Source organism: Rhinolophus ferrumequinum, chromosome 20, assembly GCF_004115265.2.
Source record: "Rhinolophus ferrumequinum isolate MPI-CBG mRhiFer1 chromosome 20, mRhiFer1_v1.p, whole genome shotgun sequence".
NCBI classification, from domain to species: Eukaryota; Metazoa; Chordata; class Mammalia; order Chiroptera; family Rhinolophidae; genus Rhinolophus; species Rhinolophus ferrumequinum.
In genome coordinates this window covers 52,123,333-52,146,557 of record NC_046303.1, presented here as the reverse complement: position 1 = coordinate 52,146,557, position 23,225 = coordinate 52,123,333, and the positions used below count along the sequence as shown (strand labels likewise).

At 37.2% G+C, this 23,225-nt stretch overlaps 1 gene segment (V, D, J or C); it reads left to right on the top strand.

Annotated features, from left to right (window-relative positions):
* The window catches only part of LOC117012567 (T cell receptor gamma constant 1-like), a 72,359-nt gene extending 50,458 nt beyond the window's left edge, over positions 1 to 21,901 (top strand). Inside the window, 3 exon segments of the C gene segment in view lie at positions 15,173 to 15,502; positions 19,086 to 19,136; positions 21,477 to 21,901. Of these exon segments, the coding sequence occupies positions 15,173 to 15,502; positions 19,086 to 19,136; positions 21,477 to 21,619 (524 nt within the window).
* Positions 21,902 to 23,225: the final 1,324 nt, after the last annotated feature.

Below are 23,225 nucleotides of genomic sequence, written 5' to 3'. Positions count from 1 at the left end.
ACTGTTGATGAGGGATAAAACTCACCAGGGGATGGACTCCAACTCTGTGTATCTCCATGTTGTTTTCCCAGGGCTACTTACTCCTCTTCATTTCCGTAGTCTCCTATCTGTTCTGAAATGCTCAACCGTTAGAATATTCTCCATGGCTTACACACCAAAATACGGGTATCTGGGAGGTGGAGATTGATGTTTCATGAATGTATCTATAAATCTTTCCCAGTTACAGGAGGACCTGCCAAACTAAGGCCTAAGTTCCCTGCTCTTCACGCTGATACCTGCACCACTCCTGCCTGGAGGGTCATGTACTGGGTTATAAATGTGATAGCCCTGACCCGCTTTCTGCTTTGTTGGGGTGACTCAGGACACTTTCATGTCCAAGAACTTACGAGGAAAACCTTGAAAATAACAACAGGAATAACAACAATATCTATATCATTATATTACAGCTGAAACCTCTCTTTTTGGATGTCTAATAATTATCCAGAACAGAATTGCTGGTTCCAATTCCACTTCTTCCCCTGATTCTCACAATTTGTATTATTTTTCTCTCAAAATTTCCCTGTATCAGTAAAGGTAAAAGGTACATTGTGTCATTTAACACAATGGCAAGGATTTTTTGTCAGCTAGATGATGTTTTCTTAATTTTCCACATTTTGTGCTTCCTCTGGTAATGAGAGATAAAGAGATGAGGAAATCGGAATATTCTTTAGGTGTTTCCCATAGTATGAGACCTGCGACAAGAGACAGCAAACCCTGGGAACTGAACTGTCATTGACCATAAAGTAAACCACAAACCAGGCCAAACCACATGGTTCACCACCTGAGACTAGAACTGGCTGTCCAGACAGAGCCCCCAACCCAACCTCCTAGATCCACTTCTCTCTCTCTCTCACTTAATGAAGTTTAGAAACTCTTTTTCCCCCAGCTACACATGCAAGGTAATCAGAAAGCCCATGACAGAAATAACTACTTAATCCAAATAATGTTTATCATTTGAACTGCATGGCCCGAATGTTCCCATGGAATCTCCTAGTGTAACCTAAGGACAAGGGAAAAGAATCTAAATTGTGGGATTTATTTTGATATTTGAACTAAACTAGATGCATTCCTCACAGATTTTTTTGCTAGGTGCTTGCATTGACTGACCATTGCTTTAAGGGTATGCAAATCAGCCATTTCACTTACTTTTTACTTTGCTTGCTATTTTCTATGATTCTCAGAAAGCAACACCCAATATCTTGTGCTTGACCATTTGAGATACAGATTTTCTAAATTATCTAGACCTGGAATACACCTGGAAACTGTCCCAGCGACACACATCTTTCCAACTTCACACAAGAAGTGTGAAGTAGTTGAACGAACCCAGTTTGGGATCTTGTGAATTTGAACTCAAATCCCTGCTCAGTTTGAATTCCTTAGCTCCCAGTTTCCGCTCCGTCTTATAATAGTAATAACCATCGCAGAGGTGAAGCTGAAGAGGGATACATGTATGCATGGTACCTAATTCATAGCAGACTGGAAATTTATGAATTTTCATTCCTTTTACTAGCAAAGAACAGAGAGCCACGGCTTGTTATCTTGGAGCGGGGGTGAAGGGTGGGAAGGAAAGGAGATTTTGAGCTAAGGTAGAATGTTTATTCCTCATGAGAGATTCTTCCACATGCAAGTGCCTTTGATGCACACTGTTCAAAACAGGCAAACAAACGTTTCTTGTTTGCAAAAAGAAGAAACAAGTGCTTCATCAAACACGTTTGCCTGTGGGTGCTGTGTAAATTAAGAAGCATCTGAATTGTACATAGTGGCATGTAAAGTACCCAAAGTTCAAAAGAGTCCTAAGAGCCTAGGAGATAACCAAGTTCAAATGAAGACAGATGGTAAAATCGCTGAAGGGAAGAACCTGCTTGAAAGTGAAATGATTGGGCCTCTGCCAATCGCTGCGTTGAGTTTTAATAAACAAGTGAACTCAGTACTTTCCAATGATCTATTGTACTGTTTAGAAACATACCTGATTTCATCCAAGTGATAGGTGAAATCAACATTATATCAGCCTGGAAAGCTAGTGGCTCACAGATAGTATGAGATTTTATGTCTTGTACGTGTCTGATAATATGTTCATATTTCTTTAAGACAGCCTGTGGCCATCTTTCTTATAGAAATTTCTGGAACTTATTCACATACCAGAATTTAATTAAAAGCCATAAAATTTTCTAGAAATAAACCAAGATGAAAAGGATGTATAAATTAATATTTTTGTTTCAAAATGGCAACCACAGCCTTAAACAAAACGTAAGATGTATCTGCATAGATTTTGATGGTCTACCAAATTTGGTTGAAGTTGGTCAACTATGAAAGTATCATCAAACCTGAAAAAGTGATGCAGAACTTCAAGCAATTCCGTTGAAACTTGTGTTTGACTTCACTTGACTTGCTTATTTATTCATCCCTCATCCTGTTTGAAGTAGAATTTTAATTGACTCAGGTAGTCACCTCAGAATATGGTGAGTGAGTTGTGTGTGTGTTACATAAAGCAAGGTTAAAAGCAAAATTGCCAATTTCTGTACACAAAGCTCATTCCGTTCTTTCTTAGAAAGTGAATTCCCTGGAGCTGAACTTTCCCATAATCTGTTCTAAATACACGATCTCATTTGAACTCTGTAAAACTCTGAGACACGGTTATTATCATCTCCATTTCAAAGGTTAGGAAACTGAGGCTCTAAGAAGGACACATCCCCAGGAATGGAAGAGCTGGGATTTGAACCTGATCTTTCCGGTTTTAAAACATCTTTTTTCTTTACTTTCAACCTCCTTTATGGTAATTTGATTCATTTCACGTGCATCCTTTTAAACCCCTAATAAAACTGCTCATGTTTATTGCATCAGCACTTCTGGCCCTCCCCACTGTCACTGCAATAACATGGGTCCCTGGAGTTCTCTTAGTGGCTTATGGTCAGCATCTTTGAAACATCCCTTGACTAACCTACCTTCCTGCTCATACATTTATCTTCCTAAAGCATAGATCTGATTATGTCACTTTCCTGAAGCCCTCACCATTTATTCCTTTTTAGAAATGTTTATTTGAAAATACTGTAAAGAGTAAAAACTCTTCAAATTCCTTTCTTAAAAATTAAGTAAAAGTGTCTCTTACCCCCTTTCCATTCCAAGCTCCTTTACTGATGGCACACTCAGTCTCCTACTTGTTTTTCCTAACTCACATCTCTAGGTGCTTTTTTTTCTTTTTTATAAATGTCTAGGAAAACCTTTCCCATTCTAATCATTCAGTGCATGTTAGTTAAAATGATAAACATTTCATTAGAATAATATTTCTAGTTATGTGGATGTGTCCTAACTGCTGACAATATTTATAGCTCTTGTTTTCTCCTTTGCTGACTGCTAAATAAATTGTATGGTTTGTGCTGTTAGCTCATAGAAGTACAAGTGCCTCAATCAAATGTTGGGGTCATTTTTATTAAGAGAGTTTGTGGGATTTTAAAATCTTGCCCAGAAAATCTGGCCTTCAGACAGTTGTGGGTAACAATTTAGAAACCTAAATCAGTGTTTAAAAAAATCAGGAAAACCAACTTGAAAATGTGCCTGAGATAACCTGTGGCCCTTCTCTCATTTCAGTGTGGTCTGGGTCTCTTTGAGAATGCAGACTGAGAACAAACTCTGCATTTTAGACTGATATGCCTACCTGTTACACTCAGACACAATGCCTTCCTATACAGGATCTCCTGTTGGGGAATCCTAACACACGTTTAGCAATACAGTTTAAAATCCATACTGCCTTCTTAACAGGTGAATTTAACTCACTTACGTTTAACTGATTATTGATAAAGGCTTACTTTTGCCATTTTGCTGTTTTGTGTATTGTTTATATTTTTAAAATATATTTTTAAATTACATTTATTGGGGTGACAATGGTTAGTAAAATTACATAAGTTTCAATTGTATAATTCTATACACATCATCTGTATATTACATTGTGTGCTCACCACCCAGAGTCAGTTCTCCTTCCATCACCATAGATTTTCCATCATCATATATTTGACGCCGTTTACCCTCTTCTACCACCCGCTCTTCCCTTACCCTCTTGTAACCACTAAAGAGTTTTCCGTGTCTGTGAGTTTTAGTTTCTTTGTTGTCTTGTTTCTTTGGTGCATTCAGTTTTTTATACCACATGAGTGAAGTCATATGGTTCTTGACTATTTCTGCGTGACTTATTTTGCTTAGAATAATAATCTAGATACTTTTTAATTTAACTTCTGATCTACTTGGAACTTATTTTATGTGGTATTAGGGATATATTTATTTTTGTTTTTGCAACAGCTAATCAATATTCCAAAGCCAGTTTTTAAATAATCTGTCTTTTCGTTACATTTCAAAAACTCAGTATCATATTTTAATATGCTTGGAGCATTATTGTGGTAAATTTCGCTTTATTTTGTTTCATTATTCTTTCACCACTATCACATTATATCAGTAGCTTTGTCATAAGTGTTAAAATCTACTATGCTGAATGGCTATTCACTACTGGAAATTATTTTTCAACTATCTCATATTTATTCTCCCTATTAGCTTTTAAAATCAACTTACCTAACTTATCTTACCCACCCCAACCCTTAAAACATAGAACAGAAAATAAAATGTTGCCATAATTCAGATGGGTATTGTAGTCAATTTATATGTATGAATTTAGGGAGGATTAGCTTATTTATGATATTGAGTTTTCCCTTCATGGATATGGTATGTCTATCCATTGATTCAGGTTTTATTTTATGCTCTTCAGTAAAATCTTGTACCGTTTTCTTCTTATAGTTCTAGTGTTCTCTTGTATATTAATAAAGTATTTTATAACTCTTTAATTACTCTTTTGCTTTTGATTACTTAAATTCTTCACGGACGTTGAAATATAGACAACTCCTAAAGTTCCTAATAATTCTACTCATGGTCTTGGAATAAGGAAAAACAGAGGACAAGCTATCAGAAAGGGATTGATTAGCCATCATTCACACCTACAATGGTGCAAAAAGGTATTTGACAGCTCAAGTAATAAGCTGCAATTTGCAGTTAAAAAAAAAAAAACAAAACATTTCAAACATAATTTTCAGCCAGCCCTTTCAACCTCTCCCACTGCATTGGGGGGTGTGATCTGCTGTGAATGGACAGGTGTCCACCGTGACCACCTCATCCCTTCATTCTCAGGGGCAGAGGCAGTGTTTGCTCACTGGACTTCGGCCAGGACAGGGTGGATCTGAAGAGGAGATGGGAATCGTCAGGTTTCACCTCTCTGGGTCCTGGCAGATGGACAACTCACCCGTACTAAGTAGCACCGAGTTGCTTCCCACAATTTCTTTGTCTCCTGATCCATAATGAGTGGCGTAAGATTATAGAACAGCTTCCAAGAGGCTTCTTCTTTCAGCATATCAGAGAACTGGATTTTGTTTCTAAATTTTAGTTTAAATAAGAAATCTAACATTTCATAGTAGGTAGAATTCTACTTCTTTTATTCCAAGAAAAATTGTGTCATCACAGGAATTATTTTCTCATTTGCCATTGCCTGGTGAAGGATCATGTTGCCAAAAGACATAAGTAGATTTATTAAAAGTGAAGACCTTTGTTCACATTTCTCAAGTATTTTTGTGTTGGCAAATTTGCATTTCAGTTACTGAAGAGAAATACATTCCCAAATTGCTAAGAGAGCAGCCCTGGTGTTTCTGACAAAGGAAGGACCTCTCCTTTGATGCAATCTCTGAGCAGTTTCACAGATTGAACACCTGGAGATAAAAAAAGCTTAATTCCCTGAATACCTTTCCTGGTGATTTAGAAAAGTAGCTGGTTGACCAGTTGGTCCTGATCTTATACTGCTCTTATTCTTTCCATTTTGCATTAGTCCTTTTTGATGATTACTGCATTGGTGAAAAATAGACAACTGGGCCAACTTATCTGAGGAAACTTAAGAAATATCAGATGACAGGAAACCTATATTCAAGAACTTCCAGAGGAAGCCAGAAGATCAAATGGCCATCACAGTTTTTTCACTTGGTCTTGTCAGGAAGCTTAGGAGAAGGTGAGATTTTTGTAGGAGCTGTAACCAGTGTGATAGCTCGGGCTGGATCAAGATCTTTGCAGAAGGAACTAAACTCATAGTAACTGCCCCTGGTAAGTAGCCTTTTTCTAATTTTACTCTAGCTCTTTAGATAAAACAATTGAGGATGACCCCTCTCTGAATGCCACATGCTTGGCCTCAGGACAGGATCGGCTGTTTTGCAGCTGCCGGTCACTGCACATGGAAACAAAAGTACTTTGTAAATGGTTTATTTACTTCCCTGCTTGTAAACAGATTGGAATTCTACTTTTAGAGCAAACACACACACACACACACACACACACACACACAAAGAAAGGGTAGACTCGGGCTAGAAATTAACATGTTTTGAGGACCATATCTGTAAACTATTGTATAATTTAATGGTAAGATACTTTTGCTGTAAATGTTCTTTTAATTGAGAGGCACTTTTATTATCTCTTCTCTATATTTGAGGTAAAACATAGTGCTCCTTTGTCTCAATAATCTGCAAAACCTGTATTATCGGTTTTCATCTCATCCCTAACACCAGCGCAAAAACTTAATTCTTATAGTAAATGAGTAGAGAACATCAATACGTCTCCCTTCTTATTACTCTAGCTTCTTAGAGGGTAGGCTGAGATCAGTCAAAATTTATGCTATCACAAATATTATCATATTGCCTGGAGATGGCACAGTTCAATGGTATTTTCAGCTCAATAATCCATTTCAGCTCCAAAGTCCATAAAAAGAGTTTGCATGGTTTACATCCTTGTTTGTTCATTCATTCTCTCTGCACGGAATGCTGGAGATCACAGGGCGAACAAGACATTTCTAGTCTAGTGAATAAGTATTCTAGATTCTGGCTTGATTGGGCCCTATGTTCTTTGGCCTGTGGCTGCCAGAAAGGCAGGAGGTCTTGGGTTCATGAGCTCGTTTTCTTTCTTAATTTATGAATAGTTATTGCTTATAAAATCCATACATTTTGTTTGGTGGAAGAATTTGATACAATGGTTCAAAACCATCACATTAAAGAGAATACTAATATTAGGTGATACTTATGGAGGGCCAGAAACCGTGTTAAATAGTTTCAGTGCCTTATCTCATTCTGCAACAGCCCTGTATAGGAGATCCCCTTATTCCCATTCCATAGATAAGGAAACTGAGGCTTGGACTCTTTTGGTTATTTACCTAAAGATCCCATGAGTAATTGCTGTGGACCATTAATGTGATATTAGAAACAATAAGTCACGTTTTTATATTATGAATATTTACTCTTCTATAGCTTGACATTTTAAATGGACTCTTTAATTGACTACTTAATTAGTAATAGCTCATAATTTGTATTACTATTCATGCATGAAAACAATGCTTCTGCTTCTAATCATGGCACAGAAATTAGTTCTCTCTCCCCCCAAAAAAAGGTCAAATGGTAGTGTTGAATATGCATTCACTAAATACTCAAAATATGATTCTTAGGTATTTCTATAAAATGACAAGTCATTTTGACAGCGTTCCACTCAATTTTCTTTGTGTAGTGCCATCATATTTGCTAGAAATGTTGTAGCTGGAAAAAAGAACTATAGCAGTTGTACTAAAATGCATAACTAACTAATTGCCTAACTGAGGCTTGCGTTCTACTTATGATGGAACAGCTGTAGGAATTCCAAACCAAATAGGATCTTCTGCTGAGCAGGACAGGATTTATAGTCAAAGCCCTGGAAACTGGAAGGGATTTTCATTTCCAAAGGAGCAGTCTTTCAGCAATAAATAGCTAAAGAGAACATTATTAAGAATTTGCTTTCTGTAACAGCTTATCTGGTCTGCTATCAATGGGAATTATATTCTGGAAATAAGTTATTTTAGAATCAGTCCAGATACCCACCCCTCAATACATATAAATAAAAAATACCTGGCAACATACTGAAATGCATTTATTAAATACTCAGATATATTATTCCTATCATTGTTCCTCTTTGACAATTAAACAAATATATTTTAACTCTCAATTACACTGTAGGCAAAGATCAGACTTTATACATGAAAACCCTTTCAGAGAGGAGACTTAGAAAATTCAGGCAAAATAGTGACAAAGATAAAATCGTACTCTCCAACGTATGTGAGTTGATATGGAAATGACATAACCCAAGCTGCCCAAGCAGAGAAGGTTAAGTTCTTCAATTCCAGACTACATGTATATATAATTTGCTTTTGTTTCAATTTCATCTTGGTTTAATGCTGGCAGGGTCAATTTTTATATATTTATGTAAATATTTAAAAAAATATGGGCACAAATTTAAAACAGACACAAAGAGATATTTCTAGAAAGGCTTTTCAGTTGGTGGGCAGACAGTTGCCAGGAGAAGCAACATGTTTGGTCCTGGTACACAGCTCATCGTTACAGGTAAGTTTTCTTTAAATTCTTCAGTTAAAGTAGGGAGCACATGCAGGTGACACGGGTGCTGCAGCCTAGGTGCTGGGGCTGTCTCAGAATTCTTGGATTTGGTCCCAGTCTGGTGGGATCTCTGGAGAGATTGGGGACTCCATCCAGGTCCTTGGAGGCAGGTGTCTGCCTGATGTCCCACGGAGGTCACTAACACTAACAAGGAGTTAACTGGTTAGAGACCCTGTGAGGCCCGAAGGGCAGAAATGTTCAGGCCATTTGATATTTCCTGTTGAAAGATTTGTAAAGAAGTTTACATATTTTATTTATTTGATTCCAGAAATAACCAATGGAAAAAATGAAGAAAAACTTGCTAAATTTGTCATTTGGTCAGCAGATGATTAATATCAAATATCAAAATATTTAGGTTCATGACCATATTCAAGAATGTCATAAGCTGTATTTGTTTTCTTCTAAATTCAATCCAGTAAATTTTCATTCTCATTAGCCTTAGAGATAAAATTCTGTCTGTATGAGATACATCTCACGAGGATGTTCTAACCTACCACATCCATTCAAACGAGTTTTCACAAACTTTCATAAAGCACTGAAAAAAACGAAACAAACGATAAATTTTGGTTTCTTTGTGGTTGTGAGCATATTACAAATGAATTCATACACTAAAAAGCAATTTTATATGTCCTCTTTCTTCCAACTGATTATGTTTTCGATGTAAGTTGTAGCAATCAAATTGAAAAATGATGACACAGATATAATTCATGAGGGCCCTGGAAAATGTTGTTTAGGAGAGTGTGGTGCAGGGAAAATTATAGACTTCGATTCTTCAACTATTACTTTCTGCATAATGACCCTTTAGCAAATAAATTTTGATTCACTGGTCATTGCTTTATTAAAATTATAAAAATGCTGTGTGGCCATTATAGAAAAAATTGGAAATACAAAAATAAAATAAAACAAAATTTAACATTGGCACATCACGTTTAACATTTTGATATATTTCCATCCATTTCTTCTACCTATGTAACACCATCTCAAGTGGATGTTGTGAGGATCAAATGAAATTAAATATAGAAATTGTCTGCCACAAAGGCTGGGACATGATCGGTGATATAAATGTGAACCCTCCAGAATTCAAATTACTACCATTGGAGTTTTTATGAAATCAGGACTACAGATAAATGTATTAATTCTCATCTAGTCTACAGGTCACTTTAGAACAAGTGGCCAAATACTTTCAATTTCTAAGACTAATTGGTATCTCCTTCTAAAAACGATTAGACTATTATCTCAGATATCATTAGCCTAAATATAAGGTGCTGTCTCATTTTCCAGGAGAAATATCTAGAAGTAAAAAAAAGAAAGGGTGTTGTAACTTGCATATATACATTTATATTGATATAGATAAAAGTTAAACATCCACTTATAATATTTAATTTCTTAATTGGATTGTAGCTACAAAGTTAATGATTATATCAATACAATATCAGGTGAGATATATTTATTTATTTTTGTCCTCACATTTCAATAAATATTTCATTTGGACTCTTCACATGCATCTAAAACATCTACTTTAAAGCGACTTTCGAAGTCACCTCAGGGTTGAGTGCCTGCTTTGAGATCCCCGTATGATAACTTCACTGGAAATTTAATCTGAAGAGACTATTACCCACTTACAAAGTTTAAAAAAGCACTTTTTTCATTTATCCTGTTATTCTATACGTGCACAATGTAAGCCGAAACTGTAGAGACTTTAATCCCAAGTAATATTTACCAAATCCATGTTAAATTTCTTTATTGTGTTTTACCAGTTCTGACTCTTAAACTAGTATTATGTAAAATAAATTTAAAAAATTAACCTATTTCAGGTTGATATCTTGTCCAAGGAGTATTATTTGATCAAAGAACCATATCGGAAGAGCTCTCTTAATGTGAGAGTTTACACAAGGACTGAAATATCAGGAAACCCCTGTTTTGTGAGGGATGATTTGGGAACAAAAGCCTTACCTTATGTTCTGGCACTTTGTCTATTGGAATTCTGCATGTTTTGCATCCACATCACAAAGAGCTAGGGTTTGCAAACTTTATTTTCCCATCTCTCGTGTCATCTTCGAGTTGGGCCTTATTAAACTATCAACCTCTGAAAAAGAAACAAGAAAAAGAAACAAGGTATAATGCACAAATTATTTGTCATTTATATAAACAACCTATTTTCAAAATCTATTTGAGAAGACCTAACATTAAGTACACAAGTTACGGTCAGACCATGGAATAAAAATAGGAGATCAAAAGCAATAAAGAAAGCAGAAGAAAAAAGGCCTATAATTATCTAGCAAGAAGCACAGGGTAAAATTTTATGCTCAAAGGTAGAAGAGTTATGTCGATCACATCTCCATAAAAACAGGATTTCAATGTGTGAGTCCTTTAGGAGGAAACTGAAGTAAAAGAGTGACTATTGCCTTCAACATCCATTTTATAAAATGGAAGAAATGGCCCTTAAAGAAACCCAGTCTGCACTACCACTGCATCAGTGCCGTGGACATTACAACGTTTAATGACCTTCCCAGGTGGTGACCCTCAGCAGATGTGGTGAGCCAGGTACTTTTCAGTGATCTAAGGTGACAATAAGAGGATTTGAGGCCGGGCATCCTGCCGTTTCTCTAGTCATTCTGGCTTGAAGGCCCAATGCCAGGAGCTTCAAGCTGAACTTTCTGCATGAGCTGGAAAGACGTCCGTTTGAGGCTGAAATTTCTGGTGAAAGCTTGGAAAGCCAATAGATTGTGTTGTTGATGGGGAAAGAGCTATTTGTTTTGGATAACATGAGTGAAGCAGTTCCATATGCTGACCGCATATTATTCGGCTTTAGCCAAAGTTCCCTTTGATTCTCTTAACACTGGAAATGCAGATGAGACAAGACAAATGGTTGCTTATTGATTAGGCACATTTGCTGTGATGTTGGCTTTCAAAATTCCAGACGCATTTCAGCAAAGTGGAATGCATTGTCACCCATTTTACTGCAACCCCCAAATGCTGAATTTCTATTGATCCAGATTTGGTGCCAAGCGATTACAATGTCATATTGGAACACAGAGTTATCAAAATTCAATTGTTAATAATTATTATAATCTCTTATTTCCATTGTATTTTGATCTAATTGCTTTTCAAATCTTGTTTCACTTTGGTGTCTCTTTGGCACTGGTAGTGATGTTGAATTGATAGTAACATCATTGTTTTCAGACAGATAAAACACAAAAAGCTTGCATTTACTTGATTTGCTAGGCCACACAACTTGTTATGAGCAAAATGAACCAGGACTAGAACCTGAAGTCTTGAATTGCAGCCCACCACGGTTCCACTAGCATTTGAAAAACTCAGAGAAGTTACATTAGTCTATAGTTTTTGATATGGGTTAAATCACAGTGGAATTATGATAGAAAAATCTTCGGCGATGGAACAAAACTTGTCATCACAGGTAGGTACCAGAAGAAGGCAGTTTTTTCAAGGTAACAGAGGGAAGACAAGAAACAATTAAATTGGAATAATAGTAAGAGTATTTAGAAAAAACAGGAATGTGATAGGGATTAGGTGTAGAAATCCTCGGAGAGATTGTGAAAAGAAATCATTACAATAAAGGCATGCATAGTCAACACTGTGCAAATATTGTACAGGATTTGGCTTTTGTGTGTGTATGGATTTGTAGAAAATGCTCATGTATAATGCATGTAATTATCAAGGAAGTGTTTGGCCCAAGAACAAAGTTGATTATCGTAGGTCAGTTCTGTGAATTGGTGCATTTTCTTTTCTGATGGTGAAAGAGCCGGGGCTATGGAATCAGGATGATCTGGAGCCCCAGTTCCACCAATTACTGCTAATGTGAACTTGGGCGATTATTCCCTGGCCTCAGTTTCTTAATCCATAAAATGGGATGAGCATGTCTCCAGAGGGGTTGCATGGAATTGATTGAGATGGCATGAATCAAGTACTTGTACACTGTAACACATTGTAAGTGCTGGATGGATGTTTTCCAAATCCACGTACAAAGGGAGAATTGTATCCAGTATGAAGAGTTGTTTGCAGCTTATAATACAGACAGAGCAGAAATTCCCCAGAGAATTCAGCTGTACTTCTAAATGTTCAAAAAAAAAAAAAAAGAATTTGGAGGTATTTGTTTCTGTTTCTCACCACTTTTCCCTTATTTGGCATGAAAAATGAGATTAACGTGTGTGCTTTTAATTTTCTTATTGTTTTATGTGCTTTAAATCTTAACCCTTTGTATTAACTGATATCATCTCTAACACCAAGAATTATTTGTCTTAAAATTTATAGCCAGTAAGTTTGCACTTAATGCTCATATTTATCAGAAAAAAACGTTAAATTCATACAGAAAATGATTAATATATAAAGTCAATTAAATACAGTTAAAAACATCATAACTTTGAAATTCAATTGTAAACATAAAATAGCTATAACTACTTATTTGATAAAAGCAAAATGAGAAGAAAAAATAGAGAACACAATATGAATGTGTAGGTTTGAAATATGATATTTCAACTGAAAATTTAGTTGACATTTAGTATATTTCTATAGAATTCATACTGCTGCATCTTAATAAATTTAAACAACTTAGGCAATTTAACTCAAGTGTATTATTTGATTATGCAAATGAATATATATAAATATATTGTAAAGGCTTATTTATTTCTAAACTGATTTCCATTATATGCATCATAAAAATGATTTTGACCATAAAAAAACAGTTGATAAGTTTTAAAAAAGAATGTAAGAAAAAACGTGATACAATTATCCAAAATATAGGCACTAACCATATATAATCAAGTAAAAGTTAATTCAGTTAACTACTAACATTGAGAAAGTTATGGAAGTTCAAGATTAATTTTATCTTGAGAAAAATGACAAAGAATCTAGCTAAGGAAAAGGGATGGATGATAAGAATAATGTTTTACAATATAGAAATTTCAAGTTTATCATAAAATGCTTTTTGAATTAAAACCAAAGTATGTGGTTGGAGAAATGTACAGTGTCTTCCTGTTATAATCAATAAAATACCGCTGCACTAATAGCAAGATATGTAAAATTAAAATAAGCACATTATGACCTACTTATATTTACAGCATAATTGAAAATCTCAACATTGTTTGCTCACTGATTTAGTATAAAAATCAAAAGCTCTGCTACACAGGCAGAAATTCTCTAGATATTTTTTCCTTTTCTTCTCAAATGAGAAATCCAATTCTTTTTTTCTTAAAAAAATGCCCTTGGAATTGTTAAACTAGCTCCACGCTAGTCCAAAGAGAATATTAGTAAAGCACTGATGTTTCAGTTAGAAATCAACTTGGGAAGGGTTCTGACATTTATAATTTCAACCATTAGATTAATAATAAATGTGTCATCAAGTAACATTCAGCATTCAGGTGACATGCCTTTGTAAACATATGATATTTTGTTACATATTTTCACATTCTGTCTGCAAGAAACTCTAGAACCGTAACTTTTAACGTGACGCCAATTATATACACACTTTATTCAGCAGAGGAAAACAACAAAAATGATGGAGCTCTAGAACGGCTCAGCAGCCTGATAGTGTAGATACAAATTTCAGGGGAGACACTGAGAGTCAAAATATGGTGTACTCAAAATATGTCATATCGGTCATGCTTAAACTTCAATGAAATTCCAAACTGAAATGTGCTTTTGGTAAGCATTTTCTAAAGTGACCAAAATTCTGTTCAGGACATTCACTTAATAAGATTAATCTGAGAATTTCTGAAAATAATACAATTTCTAGTAGAAGTTTTGGAAATATTGCTATTTTGCTTTGAAATTCAAGGCATCATAAATAGTTTGGAGGTGCAACTTTAAATAATGCCCTACTCAAGAATCTGGAGTGGTTCAGATGTGAAATTCAGATGTCATATAAAATTAGAGATCAATTTGGAGAACTCCATGACTTCAGAACTGGGCACGGGGTCCACATTTGAAGCTGAAAGCTCAACTTGATAGGCTGTAAAGTACGTGTGGAAGTAGATTCCCACTGTAAGAGTCATTGGGTGTTTTTAGACAAAATGAGAAGCTTCCTTCTGGCATTTATTTATACGGAAAAAAGATAACAAGGTGCGTTCCAGAATCAGTTAAATGAAGAGTGAGTTTCCACAGAGTTGCAGAACATGAGAATGTGTTACTTGACCAAAGCGAATTTGAGTCACAAAATTCATGGCAAGAGACAGGGAAGTACTTTAGAAGTGACCAAAGATTCTCATCTGTAGAGATCATCTAAGTTACCGGGTCTCCTCCCTGCCACCCACACTCCACCTTGAAAACAGGCTCCACTTGATGATACAAAAGAGATTTTAAAATATATAAACGTTCACAAAAGTTGGAAGCCTTGATATGGAGAAGTTAAAAGTCATACCCCATCTTAGCATGTGGAGAGCAGCAAAGGCTACATTTTAATCCAAGCTGTGGCATTTAATAGCTGTGACTCTGGCCAAGTTACTGGACCTCTTGCATGTCTTTTTCCATTGAAAGTAAGAATAATAAGCACTTCCCAACCTATTGTGGATGAAAGGCCACCATAAGCACTAATTCAAAGGCAGCTTTTCTTATTGTTCTCTAGGGTGCTCCAAACCACACAATGTTTGTGTTTTTCTAATAATTTTTCTTAATTGCTATTTCATTTCCTCCCACAGACAGAAACTTTGGTCCAGAATTCTCCCCCAAGCCCACTATTTTTCTTCCTTCAACGGCTGAAATAAACCTCCAAAAGGCTGGAACATATCTTTGTCTTCTTGAGAATTTTTTCCCTGATGTTATTAAGGTACATTGGAAGGAAAAGAACAGCAATACGATTCTGGAATCCCAGCAGGGAACTACCATGAAGACTAACGACACATACATGAAATTCAGCTGGCTGACCCTGAATGCAAACTCAATGAATAAAGAGCACAAATGTGTAGTCAGACACGAGAATAATGTAAATGGAGTTGATCAAGAGATTCTTTTTCCTTCAATGAAGAAAGGTATGTGTACATAAATATAAATACAATCTCGCAGAATACTTTTTTCAAAGGGAACGCCCCACCATTTCTGTCAAGTATTAGTTTACATATATACAGCGGATGCCACAAAAAATGTATACATATTTTAAGAGAGGAAAAAGCTATTAAAATTGAAATACTCATTATATACTGATAACAAGAGATGAATACAAGTCACCTTTGACTTCTGCAATTACAAGAGTTACTCAAAGTGGTTACCATCGGCGTCCAGACACTTCTGATTACAGCGAATTACTGCTTGAGCAACGTTCACCAAAGTGTCCACTTGTATACATTTTTTTGGCACCCCATATGTCTTAAATGTTGTTACATTTAATGGTGCCATAAATGTCCTATTTCCCCATAGAACAGAAAAAAGAAACAGAAACAGAAAAATTTACTTCACTTTTCTCAGCCTCACTTTTATCACCCAAAATATGAAGGTCACAGTGATGTTTTTAAGTTGTATGGGTTAAATGAAATAACATATTTGGAAGCACCTAGCTATTTAGCACACAGTAAATGCTTTAAAAACTTCCACTTTTGATGATTTTACTTGATCAGAAAATAAGAATAATGATACATATTTCAGGAATGTTCTACTAAGCAAGAAAAGTCACTGTCGCTTCAGTTTTGCTACACTGACAGTATAACCCGTCAACAGGGAGTTATTAGGTGACAAATGGGTGTTCATCTGAGGGAGCAAGACCAAAGCTCCATGAACAAATAGAATAATTTAACGGCTGCAGTTTTATTACGGTCTTAGGTTTTTTGGATTTGTGTTTTATATATATATTTGTGTGTTACTACCAAAGGGTAAAACGTCATAGTTAAAGGTAGGGTGAGGTTACCATGTGGAAACATATTTGCATTCCACCTGGTGAAAGATTCTCTTGCCAGTGGAAACGCTGCTCGACACACATGCCCTGCAGTCCGAGTGTGTGCCAGGCCAGGAAGGGAGGTGTGGATGAATGCACCAGGACGCACTGCTGTCCCAAGGAGGACGCACACAGGAAAGAGAACGTACTCTTCTAATCATTCAGTGTCCCCCGTGATGTCCCAAAGGAGTGCCCTTGACTCAGAGGCTGTACATATTTGGAGAGTGTGGGCAGAGGGCTGAAGGGCCCTGCCCTGGCCGGGGTTCAGTGACTCACTAGACTCAGAACCTAAAGTCTGGGGCATTAACATGAGGTACCAGAGACCCCAGAGCTCCCCGCAAGAAGGAACCGCTTGTGCTGTCCCCAGTGGTAAACCAGCCCTTGTTAGCAAGGGAACAAACAAATAGCAAGGTGAGCTAGGACCCTCGCTGGGCACCGCTCTGAATTCCTGAAGTGAGTCTTTATCTTCTGGGACCTGAGTTTCTCCAATGATCAAATTCAGTTTGAACACTTACCTTGGCTTTCTCCTGGGGCTGGGATGAAGAAAGAGGAAATGAAATGATGTAGGTGAAAACGCTTCCTTTTGAAAATATAACAAGGATGTATTTATTCATATGTTTATTTATATCCTTTCGTAAATGTAAAGTAGTTTCCAAAATAACACTAATAATTTCTACAGCTAAAAACAGGAGAGCAAGTATGCAAAGTGAACGTTTAATATAACCACTGGGCTGAAGTGTCCTATTGGGTTTTGATTTTTCTAGTTATCACGGGAAAATAAGAAGTAGAGTAAGTTCCAAGGTGACGATCATAAAGGAGAAAAGTGTCAGTTTATAATGCGCTTTACTTGGCACTTAATGTCTGAAACAAGTGTCTCCCGTGGGCTTCTCATGGCTGCAAAGCTAACGAAGGCATTTCCGTTAAAGTCATTCCACAGCAGATTTCTAATTGGAAGGTGTTCGCTTGTTGTTTTTGTTTTTGATAAAAGCTGGAATCATGACATGGAGGCACAGATACATGAAGTGATTCTGAAGAGAGATAAAAGTAATCTGGTCCAAGTTTCCCACCAACCTCGACTGAGGAAGAGAAGTTAGGATACGAGTTCACATATAGATTTTATTATGGAAAATTGTTACTTTATTGTTTCTACCTCAATCAGTGCATGGTCATAAGAGATTTTTACTTATCTTTTAATAAATAAAGTCACTGCCAGGAAAAGAAAGAGACTTTAAAGACATATTAAAGTCATTCCTTCAGGATATTTTAACATCTAAACAGGATTATACTAAAATTTTCAATCATGGTATTTACCCGTAAGCCTATACCTCAAAACCACATATTTTAGAGCACAAACACCACAAATAGATCTCGTTGACGGCATAAAATTGCATACGAGAGCATGTCCATATGGACAAGAACACATCTAGAAGAAAAAGGATAAACCGAAACAACCAGACTGTTTCCCTCCATCCGAGGATCGATGATCTTTTAAGACATTGTGTCTCTTATGCATGTTTGCTTTTTTTAACGATGTAGATAAATACCACTCTCACCGCAGGCTTTATACATATAGTCAGAGAACTATGAATGTGACTTGGTCTATCTTTCTATTCTTTGAAAGAATTGCACTGAATGCCGAGCTTCTGTAATAAAAAGCTCATTTGCTAAGCATAGTTAAGATATGTGGAGGAGAAGATGAGTTTAGTGTTCACAATGGTGGACTATGTTGACTCTCTATAGATTATTTCCCATTTCTGTGGATTATTTTTACAGAGTACTCTCTACATGCTCATTCTCATTAATAGCCCTCAAGGATCCTTTCAGTGCTGGCTCTGCCCCCAAGTTACTAATACGCTCTAAACCTCACTTCCTGGTCTGTAACATGGAGTCCTCACTTCAGTGTCACTGGAGGATTCAGTGAGATAACGCATGTGAAACATTTAACATAGTACCTGGCACAATAATAATCACTCAGTAGTCATTAGATTTGATTGATATTGTTGTGATGTCCACAAACACCACAGCTCCAGAAAATTATGGGGAAACTGGCGATATATACATGATTTGGAAAGGTATAGCTTCTCTCCTTTGTTTAGATGGAAAATCTGCCTAAACCAGACTCCTTCAAACATGTAAGGTTCTGTTCTGGATTCTAGAATTAAACAAATGTGTTTTGGTACCAAGCCTTCATGTTAGCAGTGTGTGCTAAAGACTGTAGTGCATCCCCTTTTCCTGTTTATTTTTTCCATTCAACAAGTATTTGTTGAACAGCTACTTTGTGGCAAGAACTCTGATAGTAGCTATGAATGCAGGAGGAAAACAAGGTAGTCTTGGGTAGCACCCTACAGTTGTGATTAAAAGGAAAAGAATTTATCCTTCATGAACTTCAACTTCTTTGGGTGCAGAGACACAACATGTGAACTAGGTCTATTGAAATACATAGAATCTGAGCAACTATTCCTAGAACTGTAGGGCTCATATTTTTAATGGCTCTCTGCTCTCTACTGGCAGATTCTTTCTTCCTTCCTTTCTTTTCCTTCCTTCCTTCCTTCCTTCCTTCCTTCCTTCCTTCCTTCCTTCCTTCCTTCCTTCCTTCCTTCCTTCTATCTTGTTACGTCTCTGTCAAACAGATATACATTGTCGAATAATGGATACAAACGATTAATAATTGCTCTCTTTTCTTGTAGAGGTTGATGGTAATAATCCTACAGAAAAAGCTTGTTTGAAAGATCAAAGTGGTAAGTTTTTGTACATGTTTGCCTTTATGTCATCCTGTAGCATTTTTTTCCCTACTGATCAGCTTACTTTTGAACTTCTCTGGCTGAAGGTAGAAATATCAGAATGGCTGGATTTTACAGAATAGACTGAGTCATACTTTAAGTTAATCCATCATTTCCTAGCAATTATCTTAACACAGTAAATGCTGGATTTTGGTATGAGATTACTGCAAATTAGAGGACACAGCGATATGCTTGGAATTATTTCAACAATGAACTTCAAGTATTTGTTTGGCTTTTGTTCCTAATTACTAGGAAATACATGATATCAAGCTGCTTCTAGATTTTTTTTAAGTCTTTGGTCTTTGCTGGAAGTTAGCAACATAAACTGACATTTACTGAGAGTTTCTCATATAGAAGGCGTCGTGCTGTGTTTTGAAAGCATTTTCTTATAATAATCCTGTGAAGTGATACAAAATATTGTTTCCCATTTTTCAGAGGAGGGCAATGAGATAAAACAAAGTCCCTTGCACGATGCCACACAGCTAGATCTGGGGTTCCAACCCAGGCCACCTGACGCAAGAGTTCCTACACTTACTCAGTTCATCTACTCTTCATAGAGCAAGACATAGAGCAAGAGAACACAAAGGCCCTGAGATACAATGGACACGTGGCTGGGGTGCGGGGAGTGCATGGGCTTCTGAGCACTGCAGACCAGACTTTAACCCAATTCTTTTAGTTATTATTTGCATGATTATGGGTAATTACATTTTCTGAGCAACACTTATCCTGTTCTGCAACCAGGAATAATTACACCTAACTCAGTTATTGAAGAGATACACTCATGTTTGTGAACTGTCAAGCATAGAGTGTCTCTTTTAGCTGGCACAGAGTAAGTACCTCATTTCCGAAAAATAACCCAGCAGCAAAATCAGCTATAATGCATCTTTTGGAGCAAAAATTAGTAAGACTCGGTATTATATTATATTATATTATATTATATTATATTATATTATATTATATTATATTATGTAAGACCCGGTATTATATTATAGTAAAATAAGACCAGGTCTTACATTAATTTTTGCTCCAAAAGATGCATTAGAGCTGATTCTCTCACTAGGTCTTTTTTTGGGGGAAACACGGTACTAGTTTCTGGCCCTTTCTCCCTACATAGAAGGAAAGCCATCAGAAGCACTGGCTCTATCCCTGTTAATCTCTCCTCCATTTCCAATATCAAGGAGGTTCTGGACCTCAGCTAACACCTTACCTGACCAAAGGCAAGGAGTTCTGAGCACATCACCTCTTAAGGTCCCTTTCTACGTCAAATGCTAATAATTCTGGAGTTCTCACTCAATGAAGATAAATCATGTCAAAGGAAAATTCCCACAGGACAGGACTTGGCCTTGTGGTTCATCTAGCTGCCAGTCTGGACTGCCATCACTGTCATCAATTATTTCTTGATATCATATATGTCTTGCAAAATTTCAAAGGATATTAAGTGCAATTACCCATAGAGCCATAGCCCAATGAGAGTCATTCAGGAAACATTGGTGAGAGAACCATTGTCTCCTAAAGTTTCAGAGAATTTGGGTTAACTACTTTGTGATGTAATGTACTCTACTAAAACCTCCCACCCACCCACTGTGAACACCACCATATTTTCATGGACTGTACTCTTCGTACAAATCATACTGTGTGCACAACACGTAATGTCCCAGATGCTCCAATATCAGCAATTCATTATATTTGTGTTTATCCCTTATTGCACTTGGAGATGCAGAGTCTGAGTAGCTAAGAATGTGTTCTGTAAGTCATGTTGTTGGTTTCAGGTACTTAGCAAATGCGTGACACCAAACAAATTACTTTCTTTGCCCTCAGTTTCTTCGTAAAATGGAAACAAAAATAATATCATAGGTTATTGTAAAAATTATGTAAGACTAAAGTTATGCACACAAAGCTCTCAGAATAAGTGGTGTTTGGTTAGTGGTTAATGAACAATAGCTATTATTACTACTTAGAGACATGGTGGGGAGAAGAAATGCTAAACGCTATTTATCACAAATATTTTTTCTCATTGGACTTACTCATCGAAAATGCAGCCTTACTTTTCAACGTTTTGGAGTGTTCCACGTGAATTGAGCAGACGGTGTTTATTGACTTGGTCTGGAAGCTGGACGCTGCGTTGTCTTGTTGTTTGTTGGTGGTGCTCCTGGTGTAGAAGATGTTTACTTTTGGGTTTTGGTGGAGCAGCAGTGCCACTTCATTTAGATCACAAGAGATAAAGAATTGTGACCCCTCCCATTAATAGTCCCTCTCCTTTCCAGGGACAGGTGAAACTGACCAAATGACTTTCCCTAGGTACACTGCAGCTGCAGCTCATCAACACCTCTGCCTACTACACCTACCTCCTCCTCCTGCTCAAGAGTGTCGTCTACTTTGCCATCGTCGCCTTCTGTCTGTCTAAGAGAACAGCAGTCTGCTGCGACGGAAAGAGTCAGTAACAGATGGTAGCACAAAGGGGTCAATTCTTCTTCGTTTATTGTCCCTGACAGAGTTTGCTGAGGATCTAGCTGGGAATCCTTTCTGGGCTTGGTGTATTTCAGTTCACATGTGCATTTTTCTATGATGCCATTATTGCATAACAGTTTTGCAAACTACTCACACAGAAAATTCCATCTGTAAAAATAACTAATCCCGCCATTACTCAGGAGGAGGGCCAAGGGGTAGCCTTTAGAACCACTCTCTCCAGAGTCTCTGTCGGCAGCTACAGCCACCCACATTGTCATGCCTCTGAGTGTAGACCACATGCAGCTTCCAGGCATGGTCCTCCGTGCCCTTTAACCAAATACCTGCCTTGCAGCTTTCCATTTATACACCCTGAAGCCGCCATAGTTGCTGCTTGAATTATGTACTGTGTTTTTTTATAATAGGCACAATAAATTTAAAAAATTGAAAGACTGCTTTTGTCTGTGTACTTTAATTTGATAAATCTAATTGAAAGCCCAAGGTAAGAAAGAGCCTGACAACTGAACTATGAAATTCGGCATCGTTTCTAACAATGGACAATCTTAATTTCTGTATCTGTCCCTGAGATAGTGGTCATGATGCTTTCTTGGGGCACTGGCTCCAAGGGGACCCAGAACCAAATGAAGGTGCCCAGGTTACTTCTCTTTCAAAGGTCACCAGATTCAGTCTCGTTGGGTTTGGGACATTCTGAATGCGACAGTATAACATCTCCCACGATCTGCCCTGCATGCTCAGACCTATACTCCTGTTTCACAAGCAGCGAGTTTCCTGATCCTCATGACAGCCCATGAGAACCGCACTGGCCCCGGAGAGACAGTGGTGGACGGGTACACACCTGTAAGCGTCTGGATTTCAGTCCTGTGTCTAGTATTGGTGTCTGTGTGACCTCATGCAAGCGATTTGAACTCTCTGTGCCATAATATTCTCATTTGTAAAATGAAGTCACAGTGCCCGTTCTCCTGAAATTGTGTGGGTTAGATCAATTAATAGTGTTTGGTACATGCAAGCCTTCAGCAGCATAGCAGCTACGTTAGCAACTCTACTTTACACATACTAGATACCACTACTCACACACTCACAACTGACAAACTTTTGTAATCTTGTTTGCCTGCACAGGTTAGATATGGATAGAATAGAGACTCAGTGAGTTTCTAGTATGTACCAGGCAGTCCCCTTAATCCTCTCGGAGCCGTTGGAGGTGGGTACACTTACAGCTCACCGTTTATAGATTGGAGAGATTGTATGATCTGTTCATGGTCACCATTTTGTGCATAATAGTCATTGGAAACCAGGTCTCTCTGAATTCAGAGCCTGTGTTCTGTTACCTAGTGTCATGTGGCTTCCCCTTCACCTACTTTTAACTGGGAAAAACAAAACATAACGGGCATGGCTTCTTTCTGAAGGCTCCTGTTGTTACCCACTGCATGGAATTTCTTCCTTATTTTGTAAGTGTGTGTCCTAAGTGTGCAACCGTTCTTTGGGTGCTAAGGAAATGGACCTTTGATGGTTCTCCCTGGTACAGTGTTCTGACTCTCCAGCTTCTCCCCTGGATTGAATGGCGATTCCTCAGAATCACTTGTG